Source organism: Neodiprion lecontei, chromosome 5 (assembly GCF_021901455.1).
Source record: "Neodiprion lecontei isolate iyNeoLeco1 chromosome 5, iyNeoLeco1.1, whole genome shotgun sequence".
Lineage (NCBI taxonomy): Eukaryota > Metazoa > Arthropoda > Insecta > Hymenoptera > Diprionidae > Neodiprion > Neodiprion lecontei.
This window is the reverse complement of record NC_060264.1, coordinates 30,773,567-30,790,431: the sequence shown is the minus strand read 5'-3', so window position 1 is coordinate 30,790,431 and position 16,865 is coordinate 30,773,567. Positions and strand designations below refer to the sequence as shown.

Sequence of the window (16,865 nt, the reverse complement as noted above, 5' to 3'; positions counted from 1 at the left end):
GACACGAGAGCAAACAATATCTTAAAAGCTTTTTTCACCACCCACATTTGAGACGTTGACGTTAAGCGTATGTCTATAATAATAAGAGATCCACACGTGTGTGGCCTAACGAAATATCCTTCGTCTCCGCCTAAGATTTCACCTGATAAATCTTGGTATCGAATGAATTTGAGTTTAAAAAAAAAAAAAAAAATCGAATCGATCGTATATATTATTACATACATCCGATAATTGAAATTCGAAGCGACATTATTACGCCACCGCGTTTCTCTCGTAACAATAACAACGAAGATTTTCTCTGCGTAAGCAATCAGGCAAACTGCCGCTGAGTTCTCTCGTGCTTTCGCACAAATTACACTCCGTCTATTTATATTGCGGTTTGAAAAGAAAGAGAGAGAAAAAGCGAGAAAGAGAGAGAGAGAGAGAGAGAGGGAGGGAGAGAAAGGGAGAAATAAAAAGAAGAACCGTCGTTTCCTTTTTAGATAAAAACGAACCAGAGCGCTGAGTGTATCTCTCGCTGAGTCTTTATTGAACCCGGCTATATTGAACAATGCGCGGTTTGCATGCACTTTGCTCTTTGCGATTAGGTTATCCTTCGCGGCCGGCGAATGACACACGTTGGAAAATCGTTACGTATAAACAATCTCGGGAGCGACTTTCTTTCGCCGTTGTTTAATTATAACACTGGAACAACCGCCGTAGAAAAAATCAGGTAAATCCGACACGAATTGGCATCGGTCTCGATTTTGTGCAAAAAAAAAAGAAAAAAAAAAAAAAAATACACAATTGGATGGAATATTTTCTAAGTTTTCAAGTTATCAGTCGTAGAATATTGCAAATCCGGGAGACGATAGGATCGTTGCCTCCTTGTTGCAAGCGATTCTTTATACAACAAGATTATCCGTTGCGAGTTTTTTCACCAACCAACGAAATCGCGGTTAGAGTTGCGTAATGTCAGATTTGTTCGCTACGGCGCATGCGCGTCGACACCTAGGACTTAAATATACTCTTTTCGGTACTCCGCGCATGCGCATTTGCAGGCTAACTCGACCGTCGCAGAAACAAGTACTTTGTGTACGGAAGACACGCATGAAAAAACGCGTAAAACACGCTAACGTTATATAATTAAAAGAAAAAAAAAGAAAATTGGGCAAGTGCGAGTAGAACTCGCGGCACGAGAATTCCGCTCAGACTTGATTATTTTTTTTTTTTTTGTACGTGATACAACTACGAATCAACTATTTTCGAACTTTTTATCTCTACCTACTTGCGCTACGAGTGAATTTGCGAGTATAAAAATATGCGATACAAACGACCGCATCTTTCGATTGCGTCGACTCAAAAGCTTAAATTTTATACACCGCCAAGGGACCGTAGACCTCAGTATTTGTCATTAATTTCAACTTGGTACATCTACCCGTTCCTGATAAAAAAAAATAAAAAACAAAAAAGTCTCTACAGACGGAGATACGGATAACAAAGTGATCCTACAAGGGGGGGTTACGTTTTTTCCTTCCGCGGTACGTGACCCGAAAAATTGAGTAAAGGATCTTTGGAGACATTGATTATGAGGAAAGATCGATGGTTCGGTAATATGATAAAAATAAAAAAAAAAAAATAAAAAAAACCGCAACAGGACTCGACTCGCTAACGTAATTCGGTCGTTAATTGCTGTAACAACGGGATATCGCGGGGCGGAATACGAGTTGAACAAATACACGTCGTGCTAGTATAAACAGCCGGTGTTACGTCAGAAACACCAAGGGACGGTAATATTCCACTGGGTCGCGTTCCGTACACCGCCGCATGTTCGGCTGTATATGTGACGACACGCGCCGAACACACATGTATAGATATACAGATCGGTGTAATAAAGATAGATACCGAGAGGCTGCAGAGTTTAACCCAAGGTGCCGAGATAGAGGATAGAGGCTTGCAGCGTGACGACATTCGCCGGCGAAACCGGAGCGATATTAACCGGCTTATTGGAGGAACGTTTTAATCCCCAAACGGACCAGGCTTTGACGGATACAAACCGGCAGGGAGAAGAATCCCGAGAATGAAACCCCCACGTTTGGTCTGAGAAATTGAGCTGAGGAAATGCCGACTTTCCCACTTATTTGTTTCATCGTCATCCATCCCCCCCCCCCCCCCCCCCCCACCCCGCATGGCTTCCATTTTCACGTGTAATCCAATTTTCATTTTATAAAAGGGTTCGTAGCCGAGCGCGGGAAAACTGCATCGAGAAGACGCGAGAGCCGAATCCTTTGTCTCGGAGACTAAATAATAACGAGGCTGAATTGTTGGTTGCTTTGACGCAATGAAAAATTCCGATGAAAAATTGGACTACTTAGTAATTGTACAGTGACTTTGAAGTAGTCAAGTTTCTCAGAGTATGAATAATATGTTTTACTTTATTGTCATGTAACGCGATTCAGACGTTCAATAAAATTGCGGAAGTACAATTTTTTACGAAACTTGAATCATCGCGGTAAAGTTACCGACTTCAGACTAACAAGGAATAGTCGTTCAATGGTCCGAGGAAATGAAATGATCGAAACTGCAGAGTTCATTTTCGTAATTTCAAACTACCATGAAGATATTTTATAATATTTTACATCGTTTGGTATCGAAGAGATTGACAATGAACTTTTCACGTACAAAAAAAAAAAAAAAATGATCGGTAACCTAACGTTATTACACAATTGAACTGCTAATGCGAAATTCCAACCAAGTGCGGTTACTGTACGTTTATCAATAAATCGAAATCATGTTGCGGTCAGAACAAGTGTGTATCAATTGTCCTCGTTACGGTAGCACAAATTGTTCGGCGTTGTAACAAAGAAAAAACGACGACTCTGCGTCGATTTGATAGAAATAAAAACTTTGCAGTTGGCTGAAACGTACTTCCAATATTCCCCGTAACAGAGTTTTGACATCCATTAAACCCAAGTTGGGAGAAAATGAAAAACACCGTCGATGATTTAATTCTGACACAAAAAAACATGTACCATCAAATTTTCATCTCGATGATCGATGAACACCGATGTGAAAAAACTACAACGTCTTGTAGCCATGTTCGATAAGTGATGAGAAACGGTTCGACCGTCTGGGTTATCACAGTATCCACATGTAATGGAACTGAGCAAGTTTAATTAATATACTATACCCATATACGAAAGATCCATGCATACAAGACGAGATCCAAACTGTTTCACTATGATGGGTACCACATGCACAATAAGATGAAAAGCGATTGTGTGTAGGTACCGGAGTTTCGGCAACGTTGCCTCGATTAGAAAGTTCACCTCTAACATGTCCGTGCAAACGCGTTGCGCGATATTGTTCTCTTCCCAAGAGCGACTTCGAGAATTCCAACAAAAATCCAGCACGACTTTACGCTGATAGAGTTGTTATCAATAAATACTGATTTCGGAACTGTCTCTGCAATTCCAGCGAGACTCGCTTTAGACGATCCTTTCACACGTTTAGGATCACAGGACAAGAGTACTGGTAGTAAATGGTCAAAGAGTATCGAGCGATAAAATTTTTGTCAATAATCAGTCTAAAAACCTCGACTGGCAAATGGAAAGCATTGCATGTAGTCTGTAACTGGCCATTGAGAAAAGGGAAAGAAAAGGGCGGGAAAGTATGACTTTTGAATTGTTGAAACGTATAGCAACGAAACCAACGATAAAAATGGCAAGGCGATGTTGTTAATTGATAGATTCATACGAAGGTGTTAATAACTCGGCTTCTCCAAACATCAAATGACAACCGTTACATACGATCGATGTCTGTAGACTTTGCGACGAGAAAAAAGACCGATAAGCGTGAAAAATGATATCCTCTCTCCCTATTTTACAGATCAATCCTAATACGAGATAAAATATTCTAACAGAGCTTTGAAAATTTGCTACATCTTTGCGAAAGCTTTAAATACACCGAACGAGCGCACGCTGTGTACATAGCGTGTATCATCATCATCGTTCAATGAGACTTAATTGGTTGGTTGATTCGCCGTCTGATCACTCGCAATCAGTTGTAAAAAAATATTACATACATACGTGCATGTGACGAGAGTATATAATATACCGAATCCCAAGAGTGAGAGAGAGAGAGAGAGAGAGAGTGAGAGATATAGATGGAGATTGAGATGAAGAGAGACGGCGTAGGTGTAGGAATAAAACGGAATATGTTTGAACAAGTGTTCGACTCGGGACTGCAGCGGTCGTTGAAAACACTCGTCAGACGTCAATATAGAATAATATGTCTGTAAACTCTGTTTTCACGCTTGAACAAGTAATTGAGTAACCTGTGCGATATGCTCGACGGAATGAAAAGGATTGATAAATACCATCTCTTATACCTACCGAAGGATTGTCTAACAACAAGTGGAGGCAGATTTGTGCATCCGTCTATCTATCTACTTGAAGATTGTGCACGAAAAGTTCACTATGAATTACACCTGTATAAACCGGAAATTTACTTCATTGTACGATTACGTTCAACCTCTTTTGTTTATTGCTGAAAAACTTATCTTCCATTTACTTATTTTCTTTTCAATCTATCTCTTGAACGATAATCAAACGTTCCGTGAAATTATACCGCTATGAAGATGAAAACGATGTTGCGTGTCCATAAATTCGTTCCCGACTTTCTCCGAATTTAGAAAACAATTAGGAGCAATTAAAGTTAGATCGTTCTAAATTATTGTACGATCCTTCTTTAAATCCCAAACAATATCGTTGCTCGCAGTGTCAATAATACAACGATAAAAAAGCACTATATAATGACCGTCGATATCAAGCGGTCCAGTTAGAGACTGTCCCAGGTCGAGGTTGACTTTCGATAAATTTTTTTTCCACTGCTTCCCCCTCTCTTCCTTCCGTTAGAACAACACAAGAACAAGTTCGCGAAACGGCGAGGTCAGAGGTTGGCCAACGAGGGTAACGAAGGTGGTGAAAAAAAAAATCAACAACCATTTGGATCGACCTTGATTCAAATACAAGGAGGAGGAAAAGGAATAGTTTGGATCAACGATCGATCATGATATCAACGATATCATAGATCATGAATATCGGTCCAGAATTCACGTCGCGCAAGTGGCGCGTTCAGTTTTGCCCCGGGATAAAGAACCGGTTGAACATCAGTGTCGACAATAACCAGGCTATAGATACCGTGTAAAAACGAAGCATTGAAGAAAGAAGATTAAAGAGATCCTCGGATAACCGAAGAGATACGATTGGGACGTTAAAGAACCCACCTGCCAGTGTCCGGTGCTCGACTCTTGAGTTCGTAATACATGAAATCCTGAGACGAGGAGAGCATCGACAAAGCTTGTTCGAAATCATTGTTGTACTCAAGTTCGAAATCCTCGTTACCAAGAGCTGCCAGATCGTATCCCATATCAATCCCCGACTCATCCATGATGATTCAAACTTGTTAATTTAGATAATTCGTTATCAAGAATACCCGCGATTTTACAATATAAGAACGTTACAAGAACGCGTATCCAAATCGTTCCAAAGATGTCCGGTTTGTTCCAACTTTAAAAATCTCTGCAAGCACTCACTGTAATCTCACATTCACACAACTGATCTTCGTTACAGTCGCGGCATATATTTCATACATATACATGACGTATGAATAACATGTCGAACGATTCCGAACACTGGAAATCAAGTTCTCTCGCCGACGAAACGATGTACCGATAACGGCAGGGTTAAAAAACTATAAAGCTTGAAAAAAAAAAAGAAAAAAAAACTAGGGGAAAATAAAAACAACCGAAACAAATTCCGTGTGTAAAAAGTTTCTTTGAAATGGAAAAGCGAAAGTACAAAACAAAACAAAGCAAAAAAAAAGAGAAACAACGACGAACGTTGAAACACTTTCTGTCGTTGGACTAAAGAAAGCCGTTCGAATATTTATCGCGTTCTTGTATAATGTTCATTCCCCCGGCGTTGGTCGGAGTGTTTTTTATTTTTTTTAATTTTTTTAAAAATTGTTTTTTCTTGTAAACGTTCGATGACCGTTTGTCGGTGCCCTCCTGATCTCGTTTTTAACGTTGATACCGCATCTCCACCACCTTCGGCAAAGGGGCCACGCGACACATCCGTTTAGTTTACTGCAACACGGCACACGTAACAAACGCGACCAGACGCCGCCGCGAGATGCGCGCCATTGCACCAGTAAGATTTTCCACAACTAGTTCTCTACTCTCGGCGCTACTCAACGAGCGCCGATGAGAGGTACTGAAAATGGTGAGGGGCGGGAGGTGGAGGTGCAGGTGGAGGCGGAGGTGGAGGAGGAGGGCGATAGCTACCGGATAGGCGAACATACGTCAAAGAGTATTTGACGCCTCCACGGATCGAGGCTTCTCTCTTTCAAATGGATCCGTGGCGCCATCGGACGGAGCAATGACGAAGCTTGCTTTGCGGATTGTTTCAAACGGCGCAGCGCACCGCAACGCTTGGGAACAAGATCGAGGGTTACGAATGAGTCGAAAGTTTAAAAAGTAGGTGATAATCGTCGTGAAAAAAATCTACGGCAATGTTTTTTCATTGCCGTAGATTCAACGACATGTTCCTGCTATGTGATGGAAATAAATGCGAGATAATTTGAATAGGAAAAAGGCTAGCGTAATCATCATCGTCGTCGACTTGAGAAAATGTTTTACGATTGTTGTATTCAGAATACAGAATTGTTTTTATACGTTTTGAAAAATCACTTGAGGAAAGTTTTCGTCTCGTAGAGTTAGTATAGAAAATTATAGTAAAATGTGTATGATCGTTTGTATAAACCCGTTTGTATATTGTTGCCTCATCGTTCGGTCAACGGTTATTGGATTGCAATAAAATTTCGTACTATTGATTATTTAGCGTATATTATAGTTGCAACATAAAAATCTATCAGTTTAGTTAGCCACATTTTTTTTTCAGCCAAATAACATTGATTTACTATTTACGCGACAGCGTCAAATTATTGCAATGATGGCAAAAAAAATAAATAAAAAATGTAGTAACGCAAACTATATTTTCTGTTTACAGCTAAAAAAAAAAATTAGTTTTCCTTTTATTCGTAACCATTGCGTAACTGCATTTTTCGCCTGTGGTAAAAACCTAAAAACTAATCTAGGAATGTATAGTAACCGCATTATTTACCCCAATCTATTTCCAGCGATATCTCAAGATCTCTGTACGATGAGACAAGCCAATCTTACAAACATTATAATCGGATTAAAATCACAAGAGTTTGAACATATTCAACATTCTAATAAAAGTAAGATATTTTTCCAAATTTATGCGATCTTAGCTTGTCTTATTCGAATTTCCACAGATTTGTTTCTATCGCATAAGAAGAATGTTGTTTCATTGGCGTTCGCAGTTATAGACGAAACTAAGATCGACGTAGACTTTTGATTTTTTTATTTATTCCCCCAACTTTTAGTAATCTGCAAAAATACCGCCGATTACAATATTGCAGAAAAATCAAAACAAATCTCGTATTTTGCGATAATCTCGGCAAAATCACGGTTAATATATTCGTCGTTGTCAAGCTTCGAGATTTTTAATCATCGACGCAACTTGTACGAGTGGAGGGGGAGGTTTTAACAAATTAACAAAATGCTTGACCCCCTTGCATGTAATATATATATATATATATATATTCTACCAAACGACGTGTACAGGTATTACAACAACGATCGCGGTATGTGCTGACAGAGGTGAAATGGAAAAGAAAAGAAAAAAAAAAAAGAGTAAAATGAAACTCACCTACGAACAGTGAGAGTGACAAGTATCAGTTATATAGCACGATCAGTCCACCTCGACTTACATTCGCGGAACATTCATCCATGCGTATAATGAAGTTATCAAATTGTGGCTTATTTTTTATCGTCTCGATTGTTTTCAGCATCGCGAAAACCGGAAATGGAACCGGTTTGCCAAAAGAAGTGTCTGAAAAGCTCGACGATTATTGGGAGAAATACAAAGTGAGTTTGTATAAATATTGATAGTCAAGAATAGATTTAACCCAAATCGATCATTCTTGGCCAATTTCACCCCGATAAAATTGTTCAAACTTCGCCTAGAATCTTTAAGTACTGAAAGTAATCATCGTGGCTTCATTCTTCGTACAAAACAAATACCTTTTTGGCCAACATTTTAGATACTTTCTATAACTTTGACAGTGTTTCAAAACGTTTAAACAATGAATTTTGGTCAGGTAAACTGAGACAGGTTTTTCTGTCAACTTTAAAACAATACCTAGATACTTTTTTTCAATTTTTTTTTTTTTTTTTTTTTTTAGACTTTCAGAACTCGTTCTTGAGGTAAAACAATCGCAATCGAGGTAAATTTCAAGCCAATCCAGTGACCGTAATGCGATTCTACCGGTGGGTAGGATCGAATAGGACTGAAAAAAAAAAAAAAAAATGTCACAAACTAGCCACGTTTTACTCAATCAATTTTGAAAAATAATTATACATCAATTACTTTGACAAGCTCTGTTCTTTTTTTTTTTGTCGCGTATAACGAACGGAACGTATAAAATCTCACGCAATAAGCACTTATTCGGGGTAATCGAGGAAAAAAGAGAAAGAAGACCGAGAAGACGAAGAGAAAAAAAAAACCTCAAGATAACAAAAATTAGCACGCACGACACGTGTCGACGGGCGACGATGATGATGTTGATGATGATGATGATGATGATGATCATGATGAAGATGATCTGTCGCGAAATAAGAGTAATCCTTATCGCTTTGCGTAGAGAGGGGAAAGATCGTGACATCGAAAAATATTATTACACGTGTGACAGCTCTTGCATAGTTCCTTGCTGAGCCTGCGTGACGCGAGGGGGTCCCAATCTATGAAAACTGGTTGTGACCGGTTAATTCCGACGAGAAGTTCCGCAAAATTCGAAGAACCCCGATAGGCGAATGATCAGAAGCGTTAAATTTCAACTGCTGTGTAAAATGATTAAGCATTATTCAACTGGCATTTAAAACAATAGCTTTTCTGTGTTTTTTTTTTGTTTTTTTTTCAGAAAAACCGTACCGATAGAAATTTTCCAGTTGTCGTTCTTACTACACGGTCTTTAAGACATTTTCCTTCGTTACCATAACCAAGAAAGTTATAGTTCTTATTAAAAAATAACAATGAATTTTATACCTAAGAACAGAAAAAGTCTAATACGTGTACTTTTTTTTACAACTTTTGCGATAACTTGATCAAATCGACTTTTTTTTCTTGTAACTTCAACGATACTTGAATGTGTACCCTGATCGATTTCGATACTGATGTATAAGCAAAAAAAGACTCAACAGCCCCATTCTGTACACAATTCCGAACAAAAACACTCAAATGAAAAAATTACACGAATTTTACGAATTTACTATTTATACGATTTCGTAAAATTCGTGTCATTTCTTTATTTCGGCGTCAAATGAAAATGTATCGGAATGTTTTTGTTCAGAATCGTGTACAGAATGGGTAATTTTCGTGTTTTAGATACGCGGTCTTTGACATTTCGAGATATATACGTCAGCGTCGAAATCGACCAGGGCGCCCCCTTACACCGTAACAGTGTTGCCAACTCGGTAGTTTTTCCACTAAATCTGGTTGTTTTTATTCTGGGACGGTAGTAAAAATTCACTTTTAGTAGTCAGTTTTCACACATTTTAATTCCTTAATCGTCAGATGACAGCATGAGAAGTAAGTATTGAATTAGTCAAATATTGAGATATTAAAATAGTCAATTATTGAAGTATTGAATTAGTCAAATATTGAAATATTTCTAAGCGATTTAATAATTACTATTCAAAGATTTTAATTCCAAGTTTTTACTTAATGATAAATAAAAAAAAAAATTATTTATTGTTACAACTTATATCAATAATAAATATTCATGTTCTAATAACAGTAAAGTTTATTTGTTTTTTCTTTTTTACTCGATTTTATTAGCTGTATATTGACGCCCAATGCTAATGTTACACTACCATGTATTATAAAGTAATAATTAGATCAAAATTCTATTATAGATGTTCCATTTAATACATACAAATAAGATAATTATTTTTAGGCAAATATTCGCGCGCTGAATTGAAATAAAATTTTTAATACAGAGAATTCAGAGTGTTGGCAACACTGAAACGTGACAACATTAACGACGACCATTTTGCCAAAATCTTTCGCTAACCGTGTCGACTGAAATTTTGTCCTCAGTGTAACGTAATTCGATTCTTTCATGTATCCGCTCCGCAGTTGTCTTACAAAAAGAATTACTCAACGACCAAGGAAGCCATGCGAAGACTCGCTTGGGAAGAGAATCTGATAAAAATCTACGAACATAACCTCCTAGCAGCAGCTGGTCACCACAGTTACACCTTGCGTGACAACCACTTTGCCGACCTCAGCACACCGGAGTATATATTGAAAATGGTAAACCATAAATTTATTGCTTCAACTGTCCTATAGCGAGTTAATCTTCTTCTCCTCAAAGAAATTCGAATTCGTGCGTTTCAAATTCAAAATTCAATTCAACCGGTAACAGACGATTAATCGAAGCTCGTTACTGCTGCGAGTATCGTCGATATACTGAAAAAATGAACGGGCCGCAATTTTTTAAATATTTTTTAAATATTTGCCAAACGTTTTCATCGATCAATAAATTTTCCGATCAAACTTCGGTTGGAAAAAGTACACCTAGAGAAATTTTTACGTTCCGATTACCGCTCGGTCCTTAACTATTTTCATTTATTACCAAAATCGAAAAATATAGTTCCAGGCAGAAAATGAAAATTAGTTTTCTAGCTGTTACCGGAAAGTCTGGTATCCGTTGCTATTCTTTCTCATTACGACCACTGCTACTATATTTTCTTGCAACTGCTACGAAAATTTAACGCTTGTGGAACGATAAATTGACGTTTAAGCCTTGTTTAACTAAAAAACTAGACCAAACCTCAGAAACTGATTTTTCTTTGCAATTACCAAAAAAGAATCGACGACAGAGCAAAACGGTTAGGCGTAGCTCGTTTTTCCCAATTCCGACAACATTCGAACAGTTTTTTTTTTTTTTAACGATAACTGTTTTACTCAATTTTTCTAGTCACTGCGACAAATGAAATTTTTCTCAGTCTAACGTCCGAGCGACAAAAGGCGTGGAAGAAAATTCTGGAAAACAAACACGCGAATGATGCATGACGTTCCCGCGTTGAAATAGATAACATTTAAATTATCCTAAAAAACTTCATCGTCAAACCGTATGATGGACCGATTGAGTTTTTTTTTTATCGTTTGAGGAAAAGAACTCGCGTGTTACAAGTTAATTCCGGATGAAGTGATCCGGTAACGAGATTAAAGACGATTGAAAAAGCAACACAAAAAAAAAAAAAAAAAAAAAAGTACTAACGCCCGCGTATTTCGTGATCAGGTGAAGCTTGTTCGTAGCAGAAGACGCCGTTTATCCGAAAACGACGAACTGGTGAATTCGATCAGGCAAAGCGGACGACAAATTCCCCCGAGTCTCGATTGGCGGGAAAGGGGATTCGAAACGGCAGCGGAAAATCAAGAGGACTGCGGAAGCTGCTACGCGTATTCCGTTGCGACTAGCATCCAGGGTCAAATATTCAAGGAAACGGGAATGCTGATACCCCTAAGTACGCAGCAGATTATAGACTGCAGCACTTCCGTCGGGAACCTTGGCTGCTCGGGCGGTTCCCTGAGGAACACGTTGAGGTACTTGGAGAAAGCCAAGGGTCTCATGCCGGAGAAAAACTATCCCTATACCGCGCAGGTGAGTTTGGATCGTCGATAACATAGCAGATATCAGAGAGTTCTACGGAAATCACTTTTTACAGAGTAGAAAACTCGAAGAGTTAATGAAAATTACCCCGTTCGTAGGACTGGCGCTTGTAACTGGAGTTTAAAAAATAACATACGATATTTTTCTGCGCAAAGAAATTCGAGATTCAATTCAGGAATGATCCTGCATGAATTATTTTTCTACAGGAAAATTGTTCTGCAGAAAATTTATCCACAGAGTATTTTCCTCAAGATTTTGTTTGACACAACCAGAACAATTCGGAGCAATCATCGAATCGTCAAAATCATACGTTTAACTGTCGATTTCGCACATTTTAATTTGTTTCTGTTGAATTTGTTTCTTTGTAGGATGTGTGAAACGAGAAAGCTATTCTATCGAAAAAATTTATGTAGAAAAATTTTCGGCGGAGAAAATATTCCGAAGAACAGTTTTCCTGAAGAGTAATTGATGCGGGATTATTTTTGATGCGAATCACGAATTTCTTTCTGTTAAAACGAGTCTGTAGAACACATTTTTTAGAACACTTGTGGAACTGATTTCTGTAAAATCGAGATCAACTTTGGGGAATAGTAAAAGTTAGAGAGAGAGAAAGAGAGTCGATCGATTGATTGGAACGTAATTTTTATGATTTGTAAAAGTATACTCACGAAAAGTTTGAATAGAAGGTCATATTCAAGTTGTTGTGGACACCAATTTGAAAAAAGAAAAAAGAAAAGAAAAGAAATGAGAGCATATCCCGAAAAATTACAATCAGTGATCACGCCCTTGAAGCCTGCTTGACTTTCGATAGATAAACAACGACGACGACGACGACGATTTCCCTCGTATTATAATGTTTTCATAAAACTTTTTGTAAACATTCATAAGTGTAGTAAAGTCACAGGCTATCAGTATCAATAGCTCGCGTATAATGTGGCGCACAATTAAATGTTAAACTGTGGGTTATCTTTCGCTGAGAGGAGCCCTGTAACTTTGGTAAAAGATAAAAGAAATAGAAAAACGCGAATCGCACGGTGTCCAAACTTCAATCGTTAACAATCACTCGTAGAAAATTGCGCAACGCGTGTTTCACATTGATTATCACGTCTATGATTAGAAATGAGGACACGGTGAAAAAAACGTCCAAAATTTGAACGCTTAGTCTAGGATAAAGGTCGAAGTACACTCTACAAACAATTCCACAAGCCTTAATCGTATACCGCTGAAGCTATAACAAAATGTCACCAACTACGAGACTGTGTCAATATGCGTAAATAACTTCTCTAATATTCAATTCGGGCAGTTTTTACCGACCGGGTAAAACGTCAGATTTTACGCATCGTTCGTATCGTAACCAGTGCAATACTGAGTCATGCAACACTGAATATTTATATTTGTATAATGTCGAAAAATGTCTTGAATTACCATTAATTGCAGTAAAACAATTTTCCGGCGTTATTCTCGGCTGACGGGGGGGGGGGAAACTTTTCGATATTTGTATGGAAATTATCAGCGATATTCAATTTTTTGAGCGAATGACGCGACGAAACAACTGACATATTGCTCGGTCGGTAACAAGTGACGTTTTACCCGGTCGGCAACAAGCGACGTTTTACTCGGTCGGTAACAACCAACTTACAGAGTTGTACCCTTAATAACTGATCACACGACAAATTGCAGCAAGGATATTGCAAATTCGTAAGAGACGACAGCGTGGTGAACATCACGGCCTGGGCGATACTTCCGGCTCGTGATGAGCACGCGATGGAATACGCGGTGGCAACTATCGGGCCGATAGCAGCTTCCATTAACGCGAGTCCGAAAACCTTTCAGCTCTACCAGTGAGTGAGGAATTTCGATTTTTGTTTTTTTTTCATTCCATTTTTTGCAACCCCCCAACAATGACTGCAGGAATTTTATTCACGTTCGTTTTGTTTTTTCAACCCTCGCCAACGAATCCAATAGCCGAGGAGTTTACGACGACCCGGGATGCAGTTCGGACGTGGTTAACCACGCGATGCTGTTGGTCGGTTACACGCCCACTTATTGGATACTGAAAAACTGGTGGGGTGACAATTGGGGCGATAATGGATACATGAAACTTGCCAGGCACAAAAATCGTTGCGGAGTAGCAAACTACGCTGCCTACGCCAAAGTGTGATCGCTGGTAAAAAAAAAAAAAAAAAAAGAAAAAACGTTTCATTCGTCGAATGCCGAAAAATTCGCATCGGCTTTCGTATTTTTTATTTTTTTTCTGTCTACTTTTACTATTTATACACCAATCAATTTTTATACATATGTAAGGTAGCCTGCAGTCTCCGATAGATTAAAAAGCGAAAAATTAACGTCGAAACGCATTTTCGAAATTGTCGGATTATACATGTATCTTTGTACATCCAATGTCGTAAACTGTAGCGAAAATAAATATATATATCCTCATTACCGTTACATTGCGGTCATCTTATACATGTGTGCGTGCGTGTATACATTACTTGTTTACAAGATTGTTATTCATTTAATTTATTACGTTGGGCGTACTTCCGGATGCACTGCTTTGAACGCATTTCAAGAAACGGTATACGTTATAATGTATCTAAAATAAGCATATACTATGTGTAATACAAACGCGTGTTGGTTTGCACTCGAGTTCCGTAATACATTAATTGATATATCAAGACATCGGGGTCAACTCGACACTTATCGCACTAAGTTCATCTCAGCTCTCGAATTCCGATGACGAGACATTAAATTGCCACGCTTCGAGCTTAGGCAAACTTCAATACGATCGTTGAAATCGAGGGTAAAACGTCGCTTCGCTTTTTCTTTCGCAAAAATAACGAAACAAACAGAGTTGAATAAAAAAAGAAAAAAAAAAAAAACAACAACAACAAAAAAAAAACTCATCTCTCTTTCCGCTGTTTTTGAACCGGAAGTGGGATCGGGTGGAAAAGCTCGCGCGTGCATCTTCAGGGTAAAAACAGTACCGTGGGCAAATTTCATGACAATCGGTTCGTCGATTTGACTTGAAATCATCTTGTTTAAAAGAAATCGAGTTTGACAATTTTTTCTCGATGAAAAGTTTCTTGATTTGCCGAATGTGTAAGGCACTCGGTTTTTTTTAACAATCGTGCCTAGAAGCCAATCATTAACTTTCTACTGGGAAAAAAATTACGATATTTTGGGCAATTGGGTGATAATATTTTTGAAAAACTGTCAACAATTGCAGAGAAGCTTTGAAAAAAAAAACAAGTACCTTTATTTATAGGCTGGCCATGAGCTAGCTTTCGAATTTTCCGTTTTTACACTGCAAATTCAAAGTTAACAAAAAGTAATAATGATAAGAATAATAATAATATCCAATTCTAATTTGGAACTACAAATTTAGATTCGTGATTAACGATTTGATAGCCTTCAGGTATAATTACGTTGCAGGAAAATATGTTTTTTTTTTTTTTTAAATTTCAACCACTATAGTGGATCCACCACCAACAATTTTGGAAATCTAACATTGGATTCGTTATCGGTGTTCCAAAAAACTTCCGCCTACCAATTTTCATAAAAAATCCGAATTTGTTTAGATATTTTTCCACAATATTAGATTTGCCATTTCGGACTTCGCAAATTTGACTTCAGATTCGTGATCACAGTTCCAGCAAATCTTAAGAGTTCGAAATTTCCTGAAGATCCAAATGTTTTTAGTTCTTCTTTTGTCGTTCAAGATATCATAATTCAATTTTTTGGAATCAAGTTATTTGAATAATTCGAAAAAGTTCCGAATCGATCAAAGTCAAAATCCATTCAGTTCTTAGTTTGGAAAAGCCCCGTCGATCGAGACAAAAATCATTGAAATCCGGTAACTCGTCCTCGAAATATCGTCGGAGAAAAAAATTAAAAAACGATCGGAGGTGATTGCTCTAGATCTCAAAACATCGAGATACATATAGTGTAAAACCCAACGTTTCATTTTCACGGTGATTACAATTAACTTCCTTTTTTTTTCTCCGAAAGAAGAGAAACGGGAAATTAAAACCGGGGATTCATTTCCGACCATTTTCTAACATGTTCAAAAATCGAGGTCATGTTTTTCAACGTAAATACTCGATGTTAAGAAAACGAAATCCCACGGCTATAACTAAGAACCGAATTGTTAAAATTTACGTCGATACACGTATAGCATCGTTGAAGCCTCGTTCCACATCTTGAGTGTGTTTTTGACATTGAACGAAACTTGGATAATCACGCATATATACTGAAATTGGAAAAAAAATTTTCAAAGAAACAACAAATCGGTGTCCTCGAGTGATCGCCGTGCCCTTCGAACGACAAAGTAAGATAGATACAACATAACGTGTCGAATAGATAACAACCGTAAGGTAGATGCAACGGACGTTGTAAAAATGGTGAATACGCATTTTTTTTTTTTTTTTTTTTTTTTTTTTTTTACTCCGCACACAAGACTTGACGTTTAATCGTGTTTATCGTAGGTTTTATCTCTCGTCATACGGTCAAAGGTCAGTGTAGTAAAATATACAAGGAAAAGAGCGCGGAACAAGTGGTGACAAATTTTCAGATTTTTGATTATAACGCGATTCGAAAACTTGTAGGGATAAGATATTTTCTCAGCTGCGATAAATTGTTGCTGCTGTTATTATGATTGTTGTTGGATATTTCAACTCAAAAGCAATCGGTTTGAATATTTTCTAATCAGTCCGACGTAGTTTACCGGACAGTTCAAGGCACTCTTCATGATCACAATTAATCTGAAAGTTACAATATCCACCATATTGTTGTTGATTTTACGACTTTCAGATGCTCTTAACAACGATTAATAGTATAAGCTTGAACTTTTCTTAATGAAAATATAAGAATGATATTACTAATGACCGTGTATGCATGTTTTGTTTTTAATTACATTTACTCGAAACTTGAACTGGTACAATCTCATTGCACATATATATACATATATATATACGCTAGTTGATTGCAAATTAATGTGTATATTACACGCGTAACCTTCATTTTTCTCAAAAAAATCAGAGACGAGCCTCTAAAGTTAAAATGAT

The 16,865-nt window shown here is 37.8% G+C and overlaps 2 protein-coding genes across 3 annotated transcripts in view; one reads left to right on the top strand and one right to left on the bottom strand.

Moving 5' to 3' along the window:
- The window catches only part of LOC107221919 (microphthalmia-associated transcription factor), a 60,424-nt gene extending 54,206 nt beyond the window's left edge, over positions 1–6,218 (bottom strand). Inside the window, exons 1-2 of one of the 2 annotated variants that reach the window (XM_046740016.1) lie at positions 5,882–6,218; positions 5,267–5,574 (exon numbers count right to left, since the gene is read on the bottom strand). In XM_046740016.1, coding sequence (XP_046595972.1) covers positions 5,267–5,430 — 164 coding nt within the window. In that variant the 5' untranslated portion in view covers positions 5,431–5,574; positions 5,882–6,218. The remainder of the gene's footprint in view (positions 1–5,266; positions 5,575–5,881) is intronic. The other variant, XM_046740018.1, reaches the window with a different exon arrangement.
- Positions 6,219–7,797: 1,579 nt separating this feature from the next.
- On the top strand, positions 7,798–14,231 carry LOC107221911 (procathepsin L). The gene is made up of 5 exons (XM_015661084.2): positions 7,798–7,993; positions 10,263–10,439; positions 11,431–11,793; positions 13,483–13,643; positions 13,768–14,231. Exons 1-5 carry the CDS (start codon positions 7,856–7,858, stop codon positions 13,961–13,963), a joined length of 1,035 nt encoding a protein of 344 aa, XP_015516570.1. The 5' UTR covers positions 7,798–7,855; the 3' UTR covers positions 13,964–14,231.
- The last annotated feature ends 2,634 nt before the right edge of the window (positions 14,232–16,865 follow it).

Excerpts from the sequence above, each read along its gene's own strand:
- LOC107221911 (XM_015661084.2), top strand. The coding sequence starts at position 7,856 with ATGCGTATAATGAAGTTATCAAATTGTGGCTTATTTTTTATCGTCTCG. Across the intron at positions 7,994-10,262 it reads ATTATTGGGAGAAATACAAA|TTGTCTTACAAAAAGAATTA; the intron begins GTGAGTTTGTAT and ends TCCGCTCCGCAG. Across the intron at positions 10,440-11,430 it reads CGGAGTATATATTGAAAATG|GTGAAGCTTGTTCGTAGCAG; the intron begins GTAAACCATAAA and ends TTTCGTGATCAG.